Source organism: Pipistrellus kuhlii, unplaced genomic scaffold (genome assembly GCF_014108245.1).
Source record: "Pipistrellus kuhlii isolate mPipKuh1 unplaced genomic scaffold, mPipKuh1.p scaffold_m20_p_2, whole genome shotgun sequence".
NCBI lineage: Eukaryota > Metazoa > Chordata > Mammalia > Chiroptera > Vespertilionidae > Pipistrellus > Pipistrellus kuhlii.
In genome coordinates, this window is record NW_023425515.1 from 72,171,081 (window position 1) to 72,189,285 (window position 18,205).

General features: G+C 36.7%; 1 protein-coding gene across 1 annotated transcript in view; it reads right to left on the bottom strand.

Annotated features, from left to right (window-relative positions):
* The window catches only part of LOC118724369 (ABI family member 3 binding protein), a 238,964-nt gene that overhangs the window by 74,178 nt on the left and 146,581 nt on the right, over nt 1-18,205 (bottom strand). The window contains exons 25-40 of the mRNA XM_045584034.1: nt 18,051-18,113; nt 17,860-17,934; nt 17,053-17,100; nt 15,527-15,586; nt 14,563-14,697; nt 14,233-14,265; nt 13,353-13,439; nt 11,970-12,029; nt 11,635-11,718; nt 7,847-7,906; nt 6,952-7,035; nt 5,341-5,400; nt 4,161-4,244; nt 3,424-3,483; nt 2,564-2,641; nt 1,023-1,079 (exon numbers count right to left, since the gene is read on the bottom strand). Of these exons, the coding sequence (XP_045439990.1) occupies nt 1,023-1,079; nt 2,564-2,641; nt 3,424-3,483; nt 4,161-4,244; nt 5,341-5,400; nt 6,952-7,035; nt 7,847-7,906; nt 11,635-11,718; nt 11,970-12,029; nt 13,353-13,439; nt 14,233-14,265; nt 14,563-14,697; nt 15,527-15,586; nt 17,053-17,100; nt 17,860-17,934; nt 18,051-18,113 (1,128 nt within the window). The remainder of the gene's footprint in view (nt 1-1,022; nt 1,080-2,563; nt 2,642-3,423; nt 3,484-4,160; nt 4,245-5,340; nt 5,401-6,951; nt 7,036-7,846; nt 7,907-11,634; nt 11,719-11,969; nt 12,030-13,352; nt 13,440-14,232; nt 14,266-14,562; nt 14,698-15,526; nt 15,587-17,052; nt 17,101-17,859; nt 17,935-18,050; nt 18,114-18,205) is intronic.

Below are 18,205 nucleotides of genomic sequence, written 5' to 3' on the forward strand. Positions count from 1 at the left end.
CTGTGGGAAGAACTGGCCAAAAATAATAGAATAAGCCAAAGAAATTTTAAAAATTCATTTGATGACTAATTTCAGAAGTCAATTTTTTAACTTCAAAACTCAAGAAAAGAGACCCTTGTTCTTTGCAGGTTTAACCAAATGGCCAAGTACCCATTTTTCTCCTTACACATAACATTGTACTCTACTAAATACTATGCTTAACAAGATGTTTGACTATATGACTTTTGCTAATATGGAAGACGCTCCTGGACAATTTTTTGCACATCTGTATAATATATGTTTTTCTAACTCTACAGGGAAAAGCCTTCATCAGTCTACTTGCCCTCTGTAGAAGTTGACATAAATGCCTACTATTTTTGTCTAGTACGGTATTTAAATAACCACAGTACAATTATGAGTTCATATGTTTGAAAACAAAAGGATCAATGCATACTAAATGGACTGTGTTCGTCAAAATTTTAAAGTGGTCCTTGATTCAGTAAGTTAAGAAACATTTTAAAACTCTGTCAGAAGAGTTAGACTACTCTATCACATAAGCCTGTCATTTAAACTTTCAAGACTTTACACATTTAAAATCTTAACAATTAATTAAAAATATTATTCATTGAAATAATATATTTACCAGTACAATCACATGGATACTAATACAATAAAAAAAGAAATAATGGTATTTCCACAATTGATGTGACATAAGCAGTGTAAGTAAGGAATGGATGGAAATTCATGCTTGAAATGAAGCTTTAAAGAGTCAATGCTGTTTAAATATATGCACATGATCATGTGACACAATGTTGAGAAGTTACATGGCAGTTTGATGTCCTGAAATTAGTTATGTACAGTTCTCTTAAATTCAACAGTTAGCTTGACATAGAGCTAAACATAATTTCAAGATGAAGACTGTTATGGATTAACAACAGAAGATGTTGAGATGGTTTTAAGATGAAGGAGAACCTATTACTATTATACAATGGTATGACAATGAGTAGGAAAAGCAGTATTTGAAGGACACACATTCTCATTACCTATGATTTCTGGAGCTTCAGTTCTAGGGGTACCAGGCTCAAGATCTGTAATAGGGACTAATCAAAAAGCAATGAAATAAACACTTGTGAGAGTCAGCAAAGTTAACCTTACACATATAATATTGTTTTAAGAGGTGTAAGCAGTTTTAAATGCTGCTTTTTTTCCTGAAATTAAATACTTGTTATTTAAAATCTCGGCCACCATATAGCCAAGTAATTGTTCTTTTATGAGATAGTCAGTCATAGGCTAACACAAATCTGATTAAGTATCTCAATAAAGTCAACATGATACTTGTAAGTACCTAATTCCAACTATTATAGAAGACTGCTCTTAGAAACTTGTTTAAACATTTTATTAAATACTGGAGGCCCAGTACACGAATTCATGCACTGTTGGGGTCCTTTGGCCTGGCCTGTGCCCTCTTGCAATCCAGGACCCCTCAGGGGATGCTGGACTACCGGTTTTGGCCCAAACCCAGCAGGCCAGGATGAGGGATTCCACTGGTGCACAAATCTGTGCATATAAGATCTTTGGTTAATCTCTTCCGGCCCTAACCCTCTTCCCTTCCCTCTGAAATTCATCAGTCTGTTCCATGTTTCCATGCCTATGTGTTGAGCATCTGCCCCCTGGTGGTCAGTGAGTTAAGTGTCTGCCCCTGGTGGTCAAATAGTTGAATGGTCACTTAGGCTTTTAATTATATAGATATATTTTGATAACCATTCTGGCACTCAGAATGTGGGAGCTTTAAGAAAATAGCATATCTAAAGAATCATATAATAAATCATGCTTATATTTGAAAGAAGAATAAACAAAGTGAGCCATGTTCATCTCATTGAAAGCTCAAATTTGGAAATAGGCACTCAACAAATCAGGATAAAGAACATTCACTGAGTGTGTGGTGCCCAATAGAGTACCACTCTGATCACAAAAATGGGGTATCCTGTAATACTTGTAGGGTCAGATCCAAACTTCTGAGTCATAATTTCAAGGATTTTTCTTTTACTATTCTTATGGACCCTTCCAAACCCAGCACTATCATCACCATTTAGAAGCAGGACCCCCCTTTTCCAGAAGCCCGTGCCTCTGGTTGGCCCCTGTACCCCCTTTATTCTGCCTGTTCATTTTCATGATTTTAAGACCTAACTTGCTTCTAACTCCTCACTCCTATCCTTCACAAACTTCTCTCTCTTTGCTCATAGATGCTTACAGCCTCTGCAAAAAGAACAAACTAGATATTAAAAATGCTTGGTTCTATTTAAGATATTTTATCTTTAATAAAAGAATATAATGCAATAAGAAAAAGTAAATAAAGTATCTATTAAAAGAGAAAATAATTTTGCAGGAAGCACAAGGAATTCATCTGCCACACAGGTCTCCCCCAACCATGATTTCCTTTGCTAACTCAACGGTGGGAACAGCAGATCACCTTGTGCCTTCACCCACAGAGGGCTCACAGGGGCTATCACTCCCATATGGGCATCGACCTGAGGCTCCCCAAAGCTGTTAGGACCCAGTCCCTTAACCAGAAATCCACATTTACCCAATTTGGTTTGAGGTGCCTCAGTAGTTGGTTTGGTTTTATGTTTGGGATGACGGGTCCGTTTTGATGGCTTAGGAGCTGAAGAAAGAAAACCTTCAGTTACTATGGAGTCTATAGTTCAGAAGTTATGGATAGCATTATGCACGGCTCTCAATTTCCTAAAACTTATCGGATTTCCTTATACTTTAGGAAATGTGTCTTTTTAAGTTTTTAATTTATAATTTTCACCCCTATTATAATAATAGTATTTCTTTTACAATTAGAAGTTCGTTGGAAATAAGTCATATACTATAAAATTGTTACTAACTCAAGAAGTGAAGAATCATTTTTATGACTCTTCTGCTGAAAAAAAAGGGTAAGAATCACTGCTAAAATATTATTGTGGTGGTGATACCCATACACAAACTTTGACATTTTACTAAATAAGACCACGTAATCAACTAAAATGTCCATCAAAGAACAAATATCACATAGTTTAAAAAAAGTAGATCTCTAGATCCACAAAGAAACTCCCGGACACCATAGTAGTTGTTAGAGTCAAAATAATTGCTTTTAAATCCAGCTTTAACAAACATTGGTGGAAAAAAAACACACACAAAATGATTAAACAATTGCAGATGGTTATATTTATATAATAGATGACTCGAGTTAGGTTCATGCATGGCTCTCTGAGAAACAAGGTATACCTTGTTTTAAGAATCAAAATCTTCAATACTTTTATGATGAAGAATATAAACCAGTAACAAGAAAGAATGACAATGAAACTTTAAGAAACAAAAGAACTTGTAGCTACGATGTTGATGGAATGAGTCTGACAATGGGAAGGAAAGCATTTAGGGAGGATCACAATGTGTTATTACCTCGTGTTGTCACCCAAGCCTCAGTTCTGAACGTTACTGGTTCAAAGTCTGTAGTAGAAACTGACCAAAAGTATTAAAAGTAAACCAAATGATTGTTTTAAATGAAGGAAAATGCAACGTTTGATTCAAAATGAATCTTACTAATATAGTTTCTAGAACTATACAGCATCTTCTAAAAACTGTTAATTTTTTTTTAAATTTGGTTATACCTAAGTCGGATACTTACTTTCTTATCCCCCCCTCTTTGATTATCTAACTAATAAGCCAAAGTGGGATGTATGAGTATTGCTAAGAACTTATCTTTCGAAAGACACTGAGGTCTCCGCATAATGAATCAGATAGTGAATCCCTCTATTCCAAGCAAAGAAAGAGCATGACTTCATGTGCAAAGAAGAGTTTTCTGTCTACTGAGTCAAATCTCAACGGCTCTATTAGGTGCCTAGGGAACACCACCATGAAAGTCCATGGACTGATCTTGATCCAGAAAATCTTTGACTACCACCCTGAAGTCAGGCATTCTCTTTACTAGTATTGTGATTAGACCTTTTCTTTTGGTTAGTCTCTATTTGTATCCACTCTTTCTGATTTTATTCCTTCCCATCTTTCTACTCATCCATGTATTATGATGATTTCAAGGCTCCACTCTCTCTTAATCTATCTTTTCCTGCTCCAACTATTACTCCTGAGATCCTGCTGGATTAGGTTGTTGAGACTCTAAACCAGGAATATGTGTTTACCTGGTTTGGACTCAAGTGTTTCAGAACCTGGTGTGGTTTTTGGTCTGGAACATGGACGGCCCTTCCGTCGTGGTGGTTTGGAAACTGAAGGAAGACATTCTTGGGTTACTACATAACTACATTATCTATTGTTCTGGATGCTATTAGAGGTCAAAACATGTCTCTAGATTTTCCACAACTTGTTAGGTATTCGCTTTTTTACTCTGAGATTTTTGTCATATATATACTCCTCATATCTTCTTTTATCATAGAAAATTATTTGAAAACAAAAAATACTTTTAAATTAAATAAATAAAGATTAGCAATTATAATCAAAGTCTCATAAGACAGTTTGATTAGGCAACAAAAAGGTTAAGAACTGTCCCTAAATTTTAATGAATAATAAAGGTCGTACTAAGTCTAAGATTTATAATTTAATCTTTCATTTTTGGGCACATGTTTACATAACTAGTAAAATAAGGACATCATTATAGAAACAAAACAACTATTAAATAGAAACAAACAAGCAAACAAAAACCCCTCAATTCTATGCAAATAGAAAAAAAGTTAGAAATGTAGACATGCAATAATGGGTCCTCTTGGCCCTATGATAGCTGTTAATGGCTTTTTTTGTCTAGATAAGAGGTAGAAAGCCATGATATGTTTGAAAATCAGTTTTACTACAAACATTGCTTAAATAAAACAAAGACTGACATGACACAACTTCAAGTAGGTTATATGGCAAATAAATGTTCTAATGTGGTTTATGTATGACTGGTTCTATTAAAAACAATAGGTAATTTGTTTTAACAGTTTTCATAAATTTGCTTAATCTCTTCATCCTTCTATAAAGACTTACAGACACAGACAAATGATGATTCTCAGAAGGAGGGAGATGAGTGGGGGCAGGTAAAAGAGGGTAAAGGAGGGATAAATCGTGAAGGAAGAAGACTTGATTTGGGGTAGTAAACACATATTACAATGTATAGATGATGTAGTATGGAATTGTATATCTGAAACCTATATAATTTTATTATCCAATGTCACCCAATAAATTCAATTAAAAACAGTTTTCATAATTTTGAGAAGAATATAAATGAATGACTATGAAGGATGACACTATTGTTACATGAAGAAAGATGAAACTCTGGATTTTACAATAATCAGGAAAAGTCTTATTGAAAACACAGGGTATCATTACCAAATGATGTTTCTGTGGCCTCTGGTCTAAAAGTGACAGGTTCCGGGACTGTAGCAGGAACTGACCAAAAAATACAATTAACCAAAGAGATTCTAAAATATGTGAAAACTTAGAACATTCACATTGAAACAATCTTACTTGTATATAGTACTTTTATAGAAACAAAAAAATAACTGAGAAAAAGAGTACATGTTTGTTCTTTGAAGACTTGGCCCAATTATATTCACAGCCAGATTTAGGATTAGCCTTTGAACTAGCTTGGTATCTTAAAGAAGTCAACATGAAATTCTTCTGGGTATAGAAAACCCTACATGTATTTTCTAATATACACACAGAAAAGAAACTATCTATTAAAAAATCTGATCAACTTTTACTTCTATGGAAACTGAACATGAATTTTTTCACAATGCTTAAGTCAATATGGATAAATAAGTAGTTTGTAAGTTTGAAATAGATATAAAAATTAATCACTGAAGTGTACTATATTGATCTTTCTAAGAACTCATCTATGGAAAGAATCCAGAGTCCCCTGTTCAAATCATGGTACATAAGAGAGCAGAATAAACATAGTCACTCCGTCTATAATACTCAGCCAGATGGCCTAAGCCCAGATGAAGGTGAGAGACAGTTGATGTCTCTGTATGAAGTCAAAGCTTCTGTTTCAGGTCCTCAAAATCCTCTTTCGACTCTGTCTAGATGGACCCTTCCAAATACAGGGTTGTCAACAACCATGTTTTGGTTATTTTGAAGTAGGAAAGTCTGTTTCAGGCAGACTGGATCACCCTCAGGGCTGACCCAACCCCTACCCTATCTTCTAGTATATGTCCAGTCCTTCTTTTGGTTCACTTTTCCCTCCATTCATTCAAATCCTGTAATGCAGCGTTTTTCAACCGCTGTTCCTGGTGTGCCGTAGGTGCAGACAAGACAAGAATTTTATAATTTTTCACTATTTTGTTTACTTAATATTTCATAATAAAGTAATTATAAAATACTTTCTTTGTGTTTATTTGATTCCTATTCAAGAGAATTACTTTATATATAGTCAATATAGGCACAGAGTTAAATTTTTTAACATTTTCTAATGGTGGTGTGCCTCGTGATTTTTTTCATGAAACAAGTGTGCCTTTGCCCAAAAAAGGTTGAAAAACACTGCTGTAATGGGTTCAAGGCTCAATTTACATTGATCTTTTCTTTTGCAAGATCAATATTTATCTATAGTGTTTGTATTATGCAAACATGTATTCAACTTTACTGTTTTAGAAATAAAATAGGTCTCCTGCAGCTGACAAATCACCCACAATTGCCTATATCAGTCCAGGTATATAAAAGGGGCCTACAATTTGTTTACTTACTTGAACTGAATATACTGGCTAGCTAGAGAAGTTTAAGATTTGAATAAAATTTGATAGTAAGAAATATACTAAATGCATATCAAAGAATATTTTCACACGTTATCTCACACAGTCATATTCTCCTTGACACCTGGGAGGAGGAGACATTATTGACTCTGCCTCATGACCTCACACTTAGAGAAAATAAGAGCTTGACACTGCTTTGCATTCTCACTAGGCTACTAGGACCCATCCTTAAATCAAGGAATCACACATTTACCAGGCTTGGTCTGAGGCACTTGAGGGCTCAGTGTAGATTTAGGTCTGAGATGTGGAGGACGGGGTCTTTTTGGTGCTTTGGTAGCTGAAGAAAGGAAAGACTTGTGTTACTCTAGGTCTAATGGCTTTTTACACGAAGGGGAGGTTTTTCCCAAACCTGTTAGATTTCCTAAAGTTGCAGGAAGTTGTCTGTAGTTTAAAATTTTTACTCATTTTATAGCAATGTGTCTTCTTATTGTCATGGAGGGTACTTTGGGGCAACCTCATCACACATTCAAGTCATGAAAATTAGCACTTGGAATCAGATTCTCAGAGCATTTTCTCACTGGGAAAAAATGATTGAGAAGGAGTGCTCAACTCTGATGCAAGAGGAGGGGAAGTTAGGGTCATACTAAGGAAGAGGTGTGTAATTTAAAATTGCAGACATGGGCAATTCCTTATTTGTCAAATTAGTAACCAAATATATCAGTACTTCAAGTACCAAGAAAGAAACAAAAATAACATGCAAATAGTTTTAAACAAAATCTAGAAACTTAGATGCCCAAGGGAACATTAGAGCTGTTATTGAAAATCAGCCAAGTTAAGAAATAGATCCAAATTTGTTTTAAACTCAGCTTTAACACAGAACACTACTCAAAGAAGCATAAGATAACATGACAGTTTCAAAGGCACCACATGACAGGTTCATGATTTGGACTAAGTTCATGCCTGCTCTCGTAAAAACAACAGGAAGCTTGTTTTTAAGAGGCTCCAGCATTCTTCAGATGAAGGAAGTGCTTGAATGGCAATGGAGGAGGATGCAGGCTGTCTCATGAACAAGGAGTGTTATGGGAATGGAGAATGAGTGCACTGTATGATGAACAGCAAAAACAGTAGACGAATGGCAGAGGCATTACCTAATGTTGTCCCAGAGGTCTCAGTTGTAAAAGTAACAGGTCTGAGCTCTCTAATAGGAACTGAAATAATAGAAATAAAAAAAGGTTTCAAGAGCTGCATTACTTCAAAATGAATTTTCCAGTGTCCTAGCACCTTTAACATAATTTTTAAAAATTCTGGATGAAGGTAGTTATGGACTGAATTATGTCTTCCTATGACTCACATGAAGCCTTCACTCCCAATGTGACTGTATTTGGAGATGGGGCTTTTAAAAAAGCAATCAATGGTAATTGATGGGTGAGACCCCAACCCAATAGGACTAAAGTACTTCTAAGAAGAGGGAGATGAAGAGCCTTTGTGCGAGAGAAAAGACCATGCAAGGACATAGCAATATGGTGGTCATCTGCAAGCCCAGGGGAGGGACCTTAGGAGAAATCAAACCTGCTGACACCTTGATCTTAGCATTCTAGGCTGCAGAGTTGTAAGAAATAGATTTCTGTTGTTCAAGCCACCCAGTCTGTAGTGTTTTGTTATGGTGCTTTAGCAAACAAATACAAAGAGAAATAACTTTCTTTGTCCTGATTTGGCCAAACTATAGTTCTCAATATTTTCATCTCAGGAGCTAGTCATCACTTTTGGTCACTGTTCAGCACCTGTTCCCTCTCATACAGGGGCAACACAATTCAGTGCAGAAAGAAGACATTTCTGATGCCCATGAGAACAACATCAGCCTCCTCCAACTTTCACGGTGTCATCCAAATGCAGAATCACCAACAAAAATACCCTGGCTGATAGAAGAAGCAAGATCTCTCCCCCCACTGTTTGCTTCTAACAAACCCTATTCTTTCATCTTTCTTCACTCCCACCTTTCCATTTGTGTAAATTCTGATGTGACATCAAGGTCCAAACTATATCCCTACTCTACGGAAGCCCAAAATGGATTTTCATTTCTTCAAGATTTTATAGGATGCATCTAACACTTAATGTTTATGTATCCAAGAGAAATCTTGAATTTGTGCAAACACCCTGACCTTTTCTCATTCTCTAGGCTTTTACTGCAGGAAAAGTTTTTCTGCTTAATTAGCCTGAAGACTGAGAAGTAAAACGTGTCTCTACTACTCAGACTTAGAGGAAAGATTATGTCTCTTCCAAACATAAACTCCTTGACAACCCTGAAGGAGGAAGGACTTCATGATTCCCTCTCCAAGGGGTATCTGAGTTTACATTCTCCACCAGTGACTGGTTCCTAGGTTCTTTAAACCAAGGATCCTGCTTTTAACTAGTGTAGCTTCAGATGCATCTGGTCATGGAGTGGTCTTAAGTGTGTGTTGTGAATGACATGTCCATTGGGATGTTTTGGGATGTGAAAAAAACATAATTTTTAGTTACTTTAAAGTTTATGGCTGTGAAAAAAAAATCGTAAAGTTTTCTGAAACTTGATAGATTTTCTTGAGTTTCAGGAAATGGATCTTTCTAGTATAAACAAAATTTCTTCTGCTTTATTAATGTATCTTCTTTTGTTATTGAAGATGGGTGTGTGTGTGTGTGTATGTGTGTGTGCAAAATTGACATAAAAATGAAGTTATTAATTCAGGGAATCAGATTGGTATTTTTCACATTATCTTAGAGTTCCCTGATTACATTTAAAATGTTAAGAATCATTTCTTTTTTTAAAAAATATTTTTTTATTGGTTTCAGAGAGGAAGGGTGAGGGAGAGATAAAAATATCAATGATGAGAGAGAATTACTGATTGGCTGTCTCCTGCATACCCCTTTTGGGGGATTGAGTTCGCAACCAGGGCATGTGCCCTTGACCAGAATAGAACCTAGGACTCTTCAGTCTGCAAGCTGATGCTCTATCCACTAGGTTAGGGCAAGAATCATTTCTAAACTATGGTGGAGAATAAGGGAGAGTCAGATTAGTCATAAGGATGGAGCTTGCCATTTAAACTTATGAGCCTTGATCACATTGTCTTTTAGGCAACTCACTAAAAATATACTACCAAAATGTTAACAAAACAACAAAAAAAAACAAAAAACAGGTAGATAAAAATGTATATGTACAAAGAATGAATAATAAAACTTTCCTAATTCTTGTTAGCATAGACCAAGATCAGGAATATATGTAATTTACCTTAACAGAACACTCTGGTTAATCTAAAAATGTAAGGTGGCATGAAAAAATGTTAAAGTACTGTACAGGGCAAGAAGCTATTCCAAATTTAGATTTAGGCATGGCTCTCTTAAGAACAAGAGGTAACTTGTTCAGCTCATAAATTGAAGAATTTAGTTGAATGGCAACAAAGTGGAACAGGTCTGACAATGAGCAAAGAAAGCACTTGCTGAAGGTCAGAAAGTGGCATTACCAAATGCAGTCCCTGGAGCTTCTTTTATAGGAGTAAATGGTTCAAGGACTAGAGTAGGAGTTGACCAAAAAGAATAACAAATGGTAAACATTTATATAATCTCAGAACATTCACTTCAAAAAGAATTGTACCAAAGTAATCATGTGTCTAGAGTACAAAGCAAACACTACCAACCCTCTGAGCTGAGGGATATGGCATCTCTGCACTCAGGTACCAATGTCATTTTGAGACCATCTTTGTACTCTGGATAACTATTCCCATGGAGTGCCCCTGAAGACTCTCACTCACTTTGATGATCCTAGTCTAAGTAATGCCTCAAAGTAGACCATACCTATCTTGCTGAAAACTCAACTTTGAAAGAGACCATCAGGATACTTAAGAGAGCAGCATAAGGGGCACCCATTCTATCTAAGGTAGCAGGGTATCTATCCTTCTGTCCAGTGCTTAGAAAAAGCTGGACCATACTTGGATACTGATGATTCTTATGAAATCCAAACTCCTAAAGCCAACGTTCAAAATCCCCTTTTCAACTGGCCCAATAGGCTCATTTATCTGCTGCAATCTCAATGAAATGCTCTAATCGCCACTGAGAAGCCTTTGCCTTCTCTCCCTGGCTTCTACACATGTCCTTCCTTTCTGTACTTCTTCACCCAACTTCCCCCCACAACTATGCCCCCTTCACCAAATCCTGTCATGGCTTGTTTTCAAACAGCCCATGAGAGCAAAAAATCATTTTTCTACCCTATCTTAAGTTATATATATATAAAAAAAAGGTGGGAAAAATAGCCCCCAAAGCCCCAAGTATTTACTATCCAGCCCTTCAGGGGGGGTGGGGGGATGTTAAAATGTTTGCTAACCCTGGCTCTAGATCCTTATTACGACTTTTTAAAAATGTTGTTTTTATTGAATTTTTTTTTTTGAGAGAAAGAGAGCGAGAGTAAGAGGAATAGAGAGACAGAAATGTAGATGAGTGAGAAATATCATTGTTTAGATGCCTCCTGCACACCCTGGGGAATTGAGCTTCCAACCCAGGCATGTGCTCTGACTGGGAATCAAACCAGTGATCTCTTTGTTTTCTGGTTGATGCTCATCTACTGACCCACACTGGCCTGGTGATCCTTACTATGATTAATACAACCTTTATAGTTATCAAGAAATAATTTCCAATTTGCCCAAACATATGTTGTTCTGTAGTTGTTTCAGTCCATGATACAATTTCAATATTTAAAGAATGAGTAGAATCAAATAAGAAGTTAAATAGACAGTTAGAAGATGCAGATTCACAATGTGTAGGGAATCTGGCCACCACCTAAGACCTCCCTGACCGTGTTCTCAAGCCTGCTGTGGAGTGGAAGCTGCTGAGCCAGACTTGTCCCTTCCCTTTCTCTGGACCCCACGGGGCTGGGCTTCCAGGACGCCTCATCCAGGATCTACACATTTACCTAGTTCGGTCTGAGGAGCTTCAGGACTTGGTGAGGTTTTAGGTTTGGGACGAGGATGGCGAGTTCGTTCAGGCACTTTGGGAGCTAAAGGAAGAAAATCTCTGGTTAATAGTGTGCTTTTGTTCCAGAAGCTGTAAATAGGTTATGCTTGTTATAGTTGGCCTCATTAAAACAAATGAGTTGTTTTAATACTCTTCAGTCTATTAAGAAGTAATTGAATGACAATGGAGGATGACACAGAAGTCCTGTGAAGCGGGAAGATCCATGGTTGGGAGGGTGATGGAATGGGTTGAAATGAGCAGGAAAAGCAGATGCTGGTGAACATGTGTCATTACCTAGTGTTGTTCCAGGAGCCTCGGTTCTAGGAATACCTGGTTCAAAGATTGTGTCAGGAACTGATCAAAAACAATAAAAGAAACCAAAGAGATTTTTTTTTTGTGAATTAATGAAATGTCAGAAAATTTATCTTGCCAGTAAAAATAATGCTTCTAAGGGAGAGGGGAAGGGGGAGGGGAAAGATGGATTACACAAAAGCTTTAACACCTAGAGGCAGGAACTATGGGGGTGGGAGATGAAGTGGGGTGAGAAGTAGGGGGCCACCCTAGAATCTATCTACCACACATACAACAGAGAGCCCTAAAGGAAGCTGGGACTATACTCACTAAGAGACTAATCCATAGTGAAAACAATGGCACAAAATATAAATAAGATGAGGAATAACCTCTCAGAATGGGTATCATATTATGCTAGATGTCCTCAGTTCTAAAAAAGCCCACTGGATCAAATTTAAGCTCTAGAATAGATATCCCAGACTCCCTTTACATATATATATATATATATATATATATATATATATATATATATATATATATTGATTTCAGAGAGGAAGGGGGAGGAAGAGAGAGATAGAAACATCAATGATGAGAGAGAATCATTGATTGGCTGCCTCCTGCATGCCCCCTACTGGGGATAGAGCCCACAATCTGGTCATGTGCCCTTGACTGCAATCAAACCCAGGGCCCTTCAGTCCACAGGCCGAAGCTCTATCTACTGAGTCAAACTGGCTAGGGCCCAGACTCCCCCTTAATTCATCCCATGAGCCCATTTAACAGGAGGGCATCAACAAGTCATCCTCTGTTTGGTATGCCAGCTTCAACAATCCTCGCTTGTCTTCCACTAGTCCAAATTCTGTTCTGATTTCTTTCTAATTATCCTGGATTTTTTCTGTTCCAAATACTTATCACACTCCTAGCATACAGTAATTGCACCATCTGAGAAGTTATTTTACATTCACATAAACATGCTGCCTTATGTTATTTTCTACTGGTTTATGCAGGAACAGCCTTTGTTTACAACTATAAGATATTACCAACTGACTGGGGAAATAAAACATACTCCTACTTCTAATATAGATCACAACTGCTACTATGGTTATGGAGGTTTAGAAGGGATTAACGAAAGTATTGTAGTTGAATTGATTGTAATAGGCTCGTACTTTACTGAGCAAGCTTTAACATGAATGGACTCCAATAGCAAAAGGCACATTGATGGAGAAGATTCCCACACAGGAGGCATGGGGTACTCAGGTCATGCTCTCCTAACCAGCAGGTTTTACTCTTAATAGATATATAGGGCATGTATCAATTATGTGCATAGAATTTAGGGTCCCAACTTGGGTGGACTGCTGGGATTCCTTAAATGAGAAACCACATATTTACCCAGTGGAATCTGAGGTACTTCTGGATGGGGTGTGGTTTTTTTAGGTTTGGGATATGGACGACGGGGTCTCTTTGTTGTTGTTTGAGCTGAAGGAAGAAAAATTAGTATTAATATAGTGCTGATGGCTCCATAAACTCTGAGTAGAATGATATAAAATGGCTCTAAAATTTGTAAAAATTTCTTGGAGTGGAGAAAACTGTTACTTTGGTTTGAAACTTTCTCCTTTAGTATATTAATAGGTTTTCATTTATAATTAAGAGTTCTCCAGAGATTAAAAATTACATTGTAATCATGTTAAAAAAATAAAGATGACAAACTCTCATTTTCTTGAAATGCACTTAATCTAAAACTGATTACAATCACTGCTAAACTATGATGGTGTGAGAGGAGTTCAAACTACCCTGCGTTTACTTATAATAATTTAAAGTGATTAGGCTTGGACAAATTTTCCACCTGGTAATTTACTAGACTATAGTATACAAAATTTGCTGAAACATCAACAAAATAAAAAAAAAAGTTACGTAGAACTTGAATGTAGAAAGTGAGATACTTAGAGAAACTTCATGGTATTACAATTGATACTGTACTGGTGGTCTCAATAAGGGACAGATAGATAAACACACTTGGACCTCAGCTCTAACAAACAATACTATTTAAACAGGGATGCGGTTTCAAGCTGGGATATGGAAAAGACATCTGTCCTGAATTAAGTCCATGCCCATTTCTGTTAGAAAGAAAACTGTTTCGATTTTAAGACGAATACTGTAACGGATGACCCATTTGGACCTCATCGTCTATATAGCACGCACCACAGGTAAGTTTGACAGCAAATGTGAAAAGGCTCAGTAGATAGAGCTGAAGGACATAAAGAATCATTACCTAAAGATGTCCCAGGAGTAACAGGTTCAATGTCTGTAGCAAGAAATGATCAAAAATACTTTTAAAAAGAAATGTTAAACACTGGGAAAAAGTTGTCAAATTCTCTTGAAAATGTACTTGGTCAGAATCACAGAGAAAAATGTAACTCAGTGGTCAGAGAAGTAAATAGATACATAGGCACCAAGTAGATACCAAGCCCTGTAAGGGAGTCACCGGTATTGGTGAGGGCCCTCACCCTTGAGGGTCACAGAGGCAATTAGGTGGCAATTTTAACTGCCATCCAGTCTCACATCCAAAAGGTCCCACAGGCATCCGGAGCCATATATTTACCTAGCGCGGTTGCAGGTGCCTCTGGGCTCAGTGTGGTTTCATGTTTGGGAGGTTTGGGATGTTTTGGACGTTTTGGACGTTTTGAAGGCTTGGGTCGCCGAGGACGTGTTCTTGGTGGTTTTGATGTTTTTGGAGCTGAAGAAAGGAAACTAGTCAATATCAAATAACTCCAGAAACTAAAGAAGGATTTATACATGGCTCTAGGTTTTCTAAAAACTTTGCTAGATTTCTTTGAGTCTTGAGAAAATTTCCTCTTTATTTCAAATAATTTCTTTGTCATCCATATGCAAAAAATACTTTTTTTTTGGGGGGGGGGGAGTCTCCTAACATTTATTTTGAAAAACTCTGTATAACATTATTTGAATAATGTTATTCTGAAAGCATTATTATTATCGTTAGAGTAAGATTTTCAACAATGACCCTGACCACAGAAAGTCAGAGCGCAGCATGTACTTGTGAAGTTAGAAAGGGACCCAGGCTCACCAGCTTCTGGGGGACTTTACTTAGCTACAACTTCGGTTAGGCATACATCCCATGAAACATGATTGGGAAAAGCACATCTCATTACTTAAAATCCTTGGTAGACAATAAAAGTGCCTCTCATATTTTTAAACAACTTTCTGTTGATTTACACAGAGTTATAAATTATGTTTATGGGGCAGAATTGTATTTGAAATTCAGCTTAATCACCGAACACTGAGCAGACTCACAGGCTCTGTAAAGTTTTAATAAAGCTGGATAGAATGGGAGAGAGATGTTTTGCATTAGTTGCAAATAGGCTTATATTCTAACCAAGTAACTTGGTTAGACATCTTCAATACAAAGTGAAGGATCTAGTGGAATGACAAGAGAGGATGATGAGAAAAATCCTAGGAAAGAGAAAAGCCCCTGACCAAGATAGTAATGGCAGAGGCCAGACAATGGGCAGAAAATGCACTTGCTTCAAAACATAGAAGGTCATTACCTAATGTTGTCCAGGGAGCCTCAGTTCTCAGAGTTTCAGGTTCAATGTCTGTGGCAGGAACTGACCAAAAGCAATACAATGAGCAATGGAGATTAAGAAACACAGGGAAAAATTTACCTTGAAAATAAATCTTCTCAGCTCTGCAATGTTTAAAAAGTAGTGCTGAACTCTGGAAAAACAGTATTTGTTTTCTAATAACTGACAGTACTCTGGTATCCATTTATCTCACAAGATAGTCACACACTTTTCACTTTTGAATCCTTATGAGGCTAATGAGAAGCTTTTTTTCTTTTCTTTTTTTTTTTTTTTTACTGTGTTTAATTATCTGATTCCAACTATACTATAGTAGAAACTTGCCCCTCCCCCCAAAAAAGATAATTAGTCTGATCTCTATATTAAATTACTCTGAAAATTTATTATGAAAACCTCTGTTAGTATCTGAAACCCTTTTACAATCATTATTAATATATGTTTTGAGGAAAATTGGTAGTAGGGAGAATTTTTTTAAATCTTAGTCTGTTTATCAGAAATCTGTGTCAGTTATACAAAAGTTAAACTTTTGCCTTTCTCCAGAATAAATGTGATACACTTTTTTTTTTACTGTTTCTTATTTATTCATTTATTTCAAATGAATAATTAGAAGATAATTATTTAAGTGAGAAACAGATGATTAAGAAAAATTTCTGAAGAGCAATACTTCAATTTTTTGTCTGGATAAACAGGATGCCTAGAATTCTGTAAAGATTACATTATGCATAGAGATGAAGTTAAGATTTATTAACTCTAGTTTTAAATTAGTCTCTATTTTTTAAATTAAATTCAGAAGGTTAAATATAACATTAAAACATTTTTATCACTAAAAACCCTGTAAGCAATTATATGAAGATTGTTTTTATTGACTATTCGAGACACATATCACTGAGTTGGGTGAAGCCACATCTGAGAACATTTTCTGAACGAATGGAAAACATGGCAGACAGAAGAGAGGGAGAAAGTGAGAACAACAGGATGAAAACCATATTCAAAACTGACTGCCTTCAAACAAAAAAGGGGGGGGGGTCCTTATTTTGTTTGGAATTTAGCATCATAAGCTGAATTTTTCAACAGAAAATTGACATTCATCCAAGTTGTGTTTGAATAATATGGAATCAAGGAAGCAAGAGATTTGTCAAGAAAGGAATAATTATGAATTGCATCAAGCCCCAAACAGCTTTTTCATTGGTCCCCTCCCACATTTATAAATTATACACACAAAAACAGAGATCGCAACAATTTCCTGGTTTAAAGGATGGATGGAGAGACTCCTGACAGCATCAAGTGCTGGAAGCAATGTGAATGCCTCCAAAGATGACCCCAGGAAGAGTAACACTCTTGGGTTGTGAGCTGAGCAGATGCCAGATGGCATCACCATGTTTCAAAGGTCCCTAACAACGTTGGAAATGAATGAAAAAGATGGGGAATACACAAGATTTAGACTCAGCAAGCTCAGAGAAACACTGACCAAGAAGGAAGACATCCATCATTACCTATGGTTATGGAGGGAGCTCCAGCCTCCGATGTAACAGGCTCAAAGCCTGCAGCACAAAAACAAACAGATAAAAATGATAAAAGCAGTAAGTCTAAACATTTAGGTGGCCACTGATGCTTAATTCAGAGGCCAGAGAACCTGATATAAATTCAAAAGTGATATAAACTGTCTTCTTGATAGGCTTCATGAGAGATGCTCTTAGTAAGTTAGAGTTTTATACTGATGGGAATCTTAGGAGAAATTTTCAACTGCAAAACAGTTGAATGTTCAGAACTGTTATATAAATATCTCCTTATTTGGGAGGAAATCGCTTAGTAAATAGTTACTGTTTAAAATGTCAATAACGTATCTGAGAGGAGGCCAAGCTCTGATTGTGTGCCCATAAAGGAAGAACGCAGTGCCAGCCTCCCAAGTGCTGCCTGGCAGTGGCCGCTCACAGCGCTCTCAGAAATGGTCCAGAAACAGAACTCCAGGCTCCCATTCATTACAAACCCAGATTCAGAGAACAACGCCTAAAAATCCCTTAACACGTTAAGCTTCCTGTCAGTCTCCAGTGACTGAAATGGAAAGGAAGACAAAACAAGCTTGGTGCTTAACGGGTTAAGCAAACAGTATCTGTCAGTATCAGTTGTAAAATATACTAATTTTCCACACACTGATTTGTTCATTTAAACATTAGTGTGATTACTTTGAGACAATAATGAACAAAATCAAGGTACTTGGGTTTCTATGTTTTATGTGACATTTTCAGCAACATTCTCAAAGAAAGAGCTTCTTAAACTAAAGCATTGGAATTTATGTTTACCGGATTTAGTTGATGGCATATCTGGTTTTGCTGTGGTTTGGGGTTTAGGAAGTAATGGCTTTGGTGGTTTTGAATCTGAAGGAAAAAAGGTGCTATAATTAGTGTCACAGGAGAGCTGTGAATGTCAAGATTAATGTTACTTACACAAATTTTTCCTAGTTATAAATCAAGGCACTGAAAGTAGTGGTTACCCGTCTGGGTTTGAGGTCCGTCTGGTCTGTGTGTGGTTTTAGGTCTTTTGGATGGTTTTGATGCTAAAGAAAAAGGTATTAAATTAGCAAAATGATCATGGCTAGAACTGTCAGAATTAAGGACACATATGCTCGAGCAAATATACTATATAATT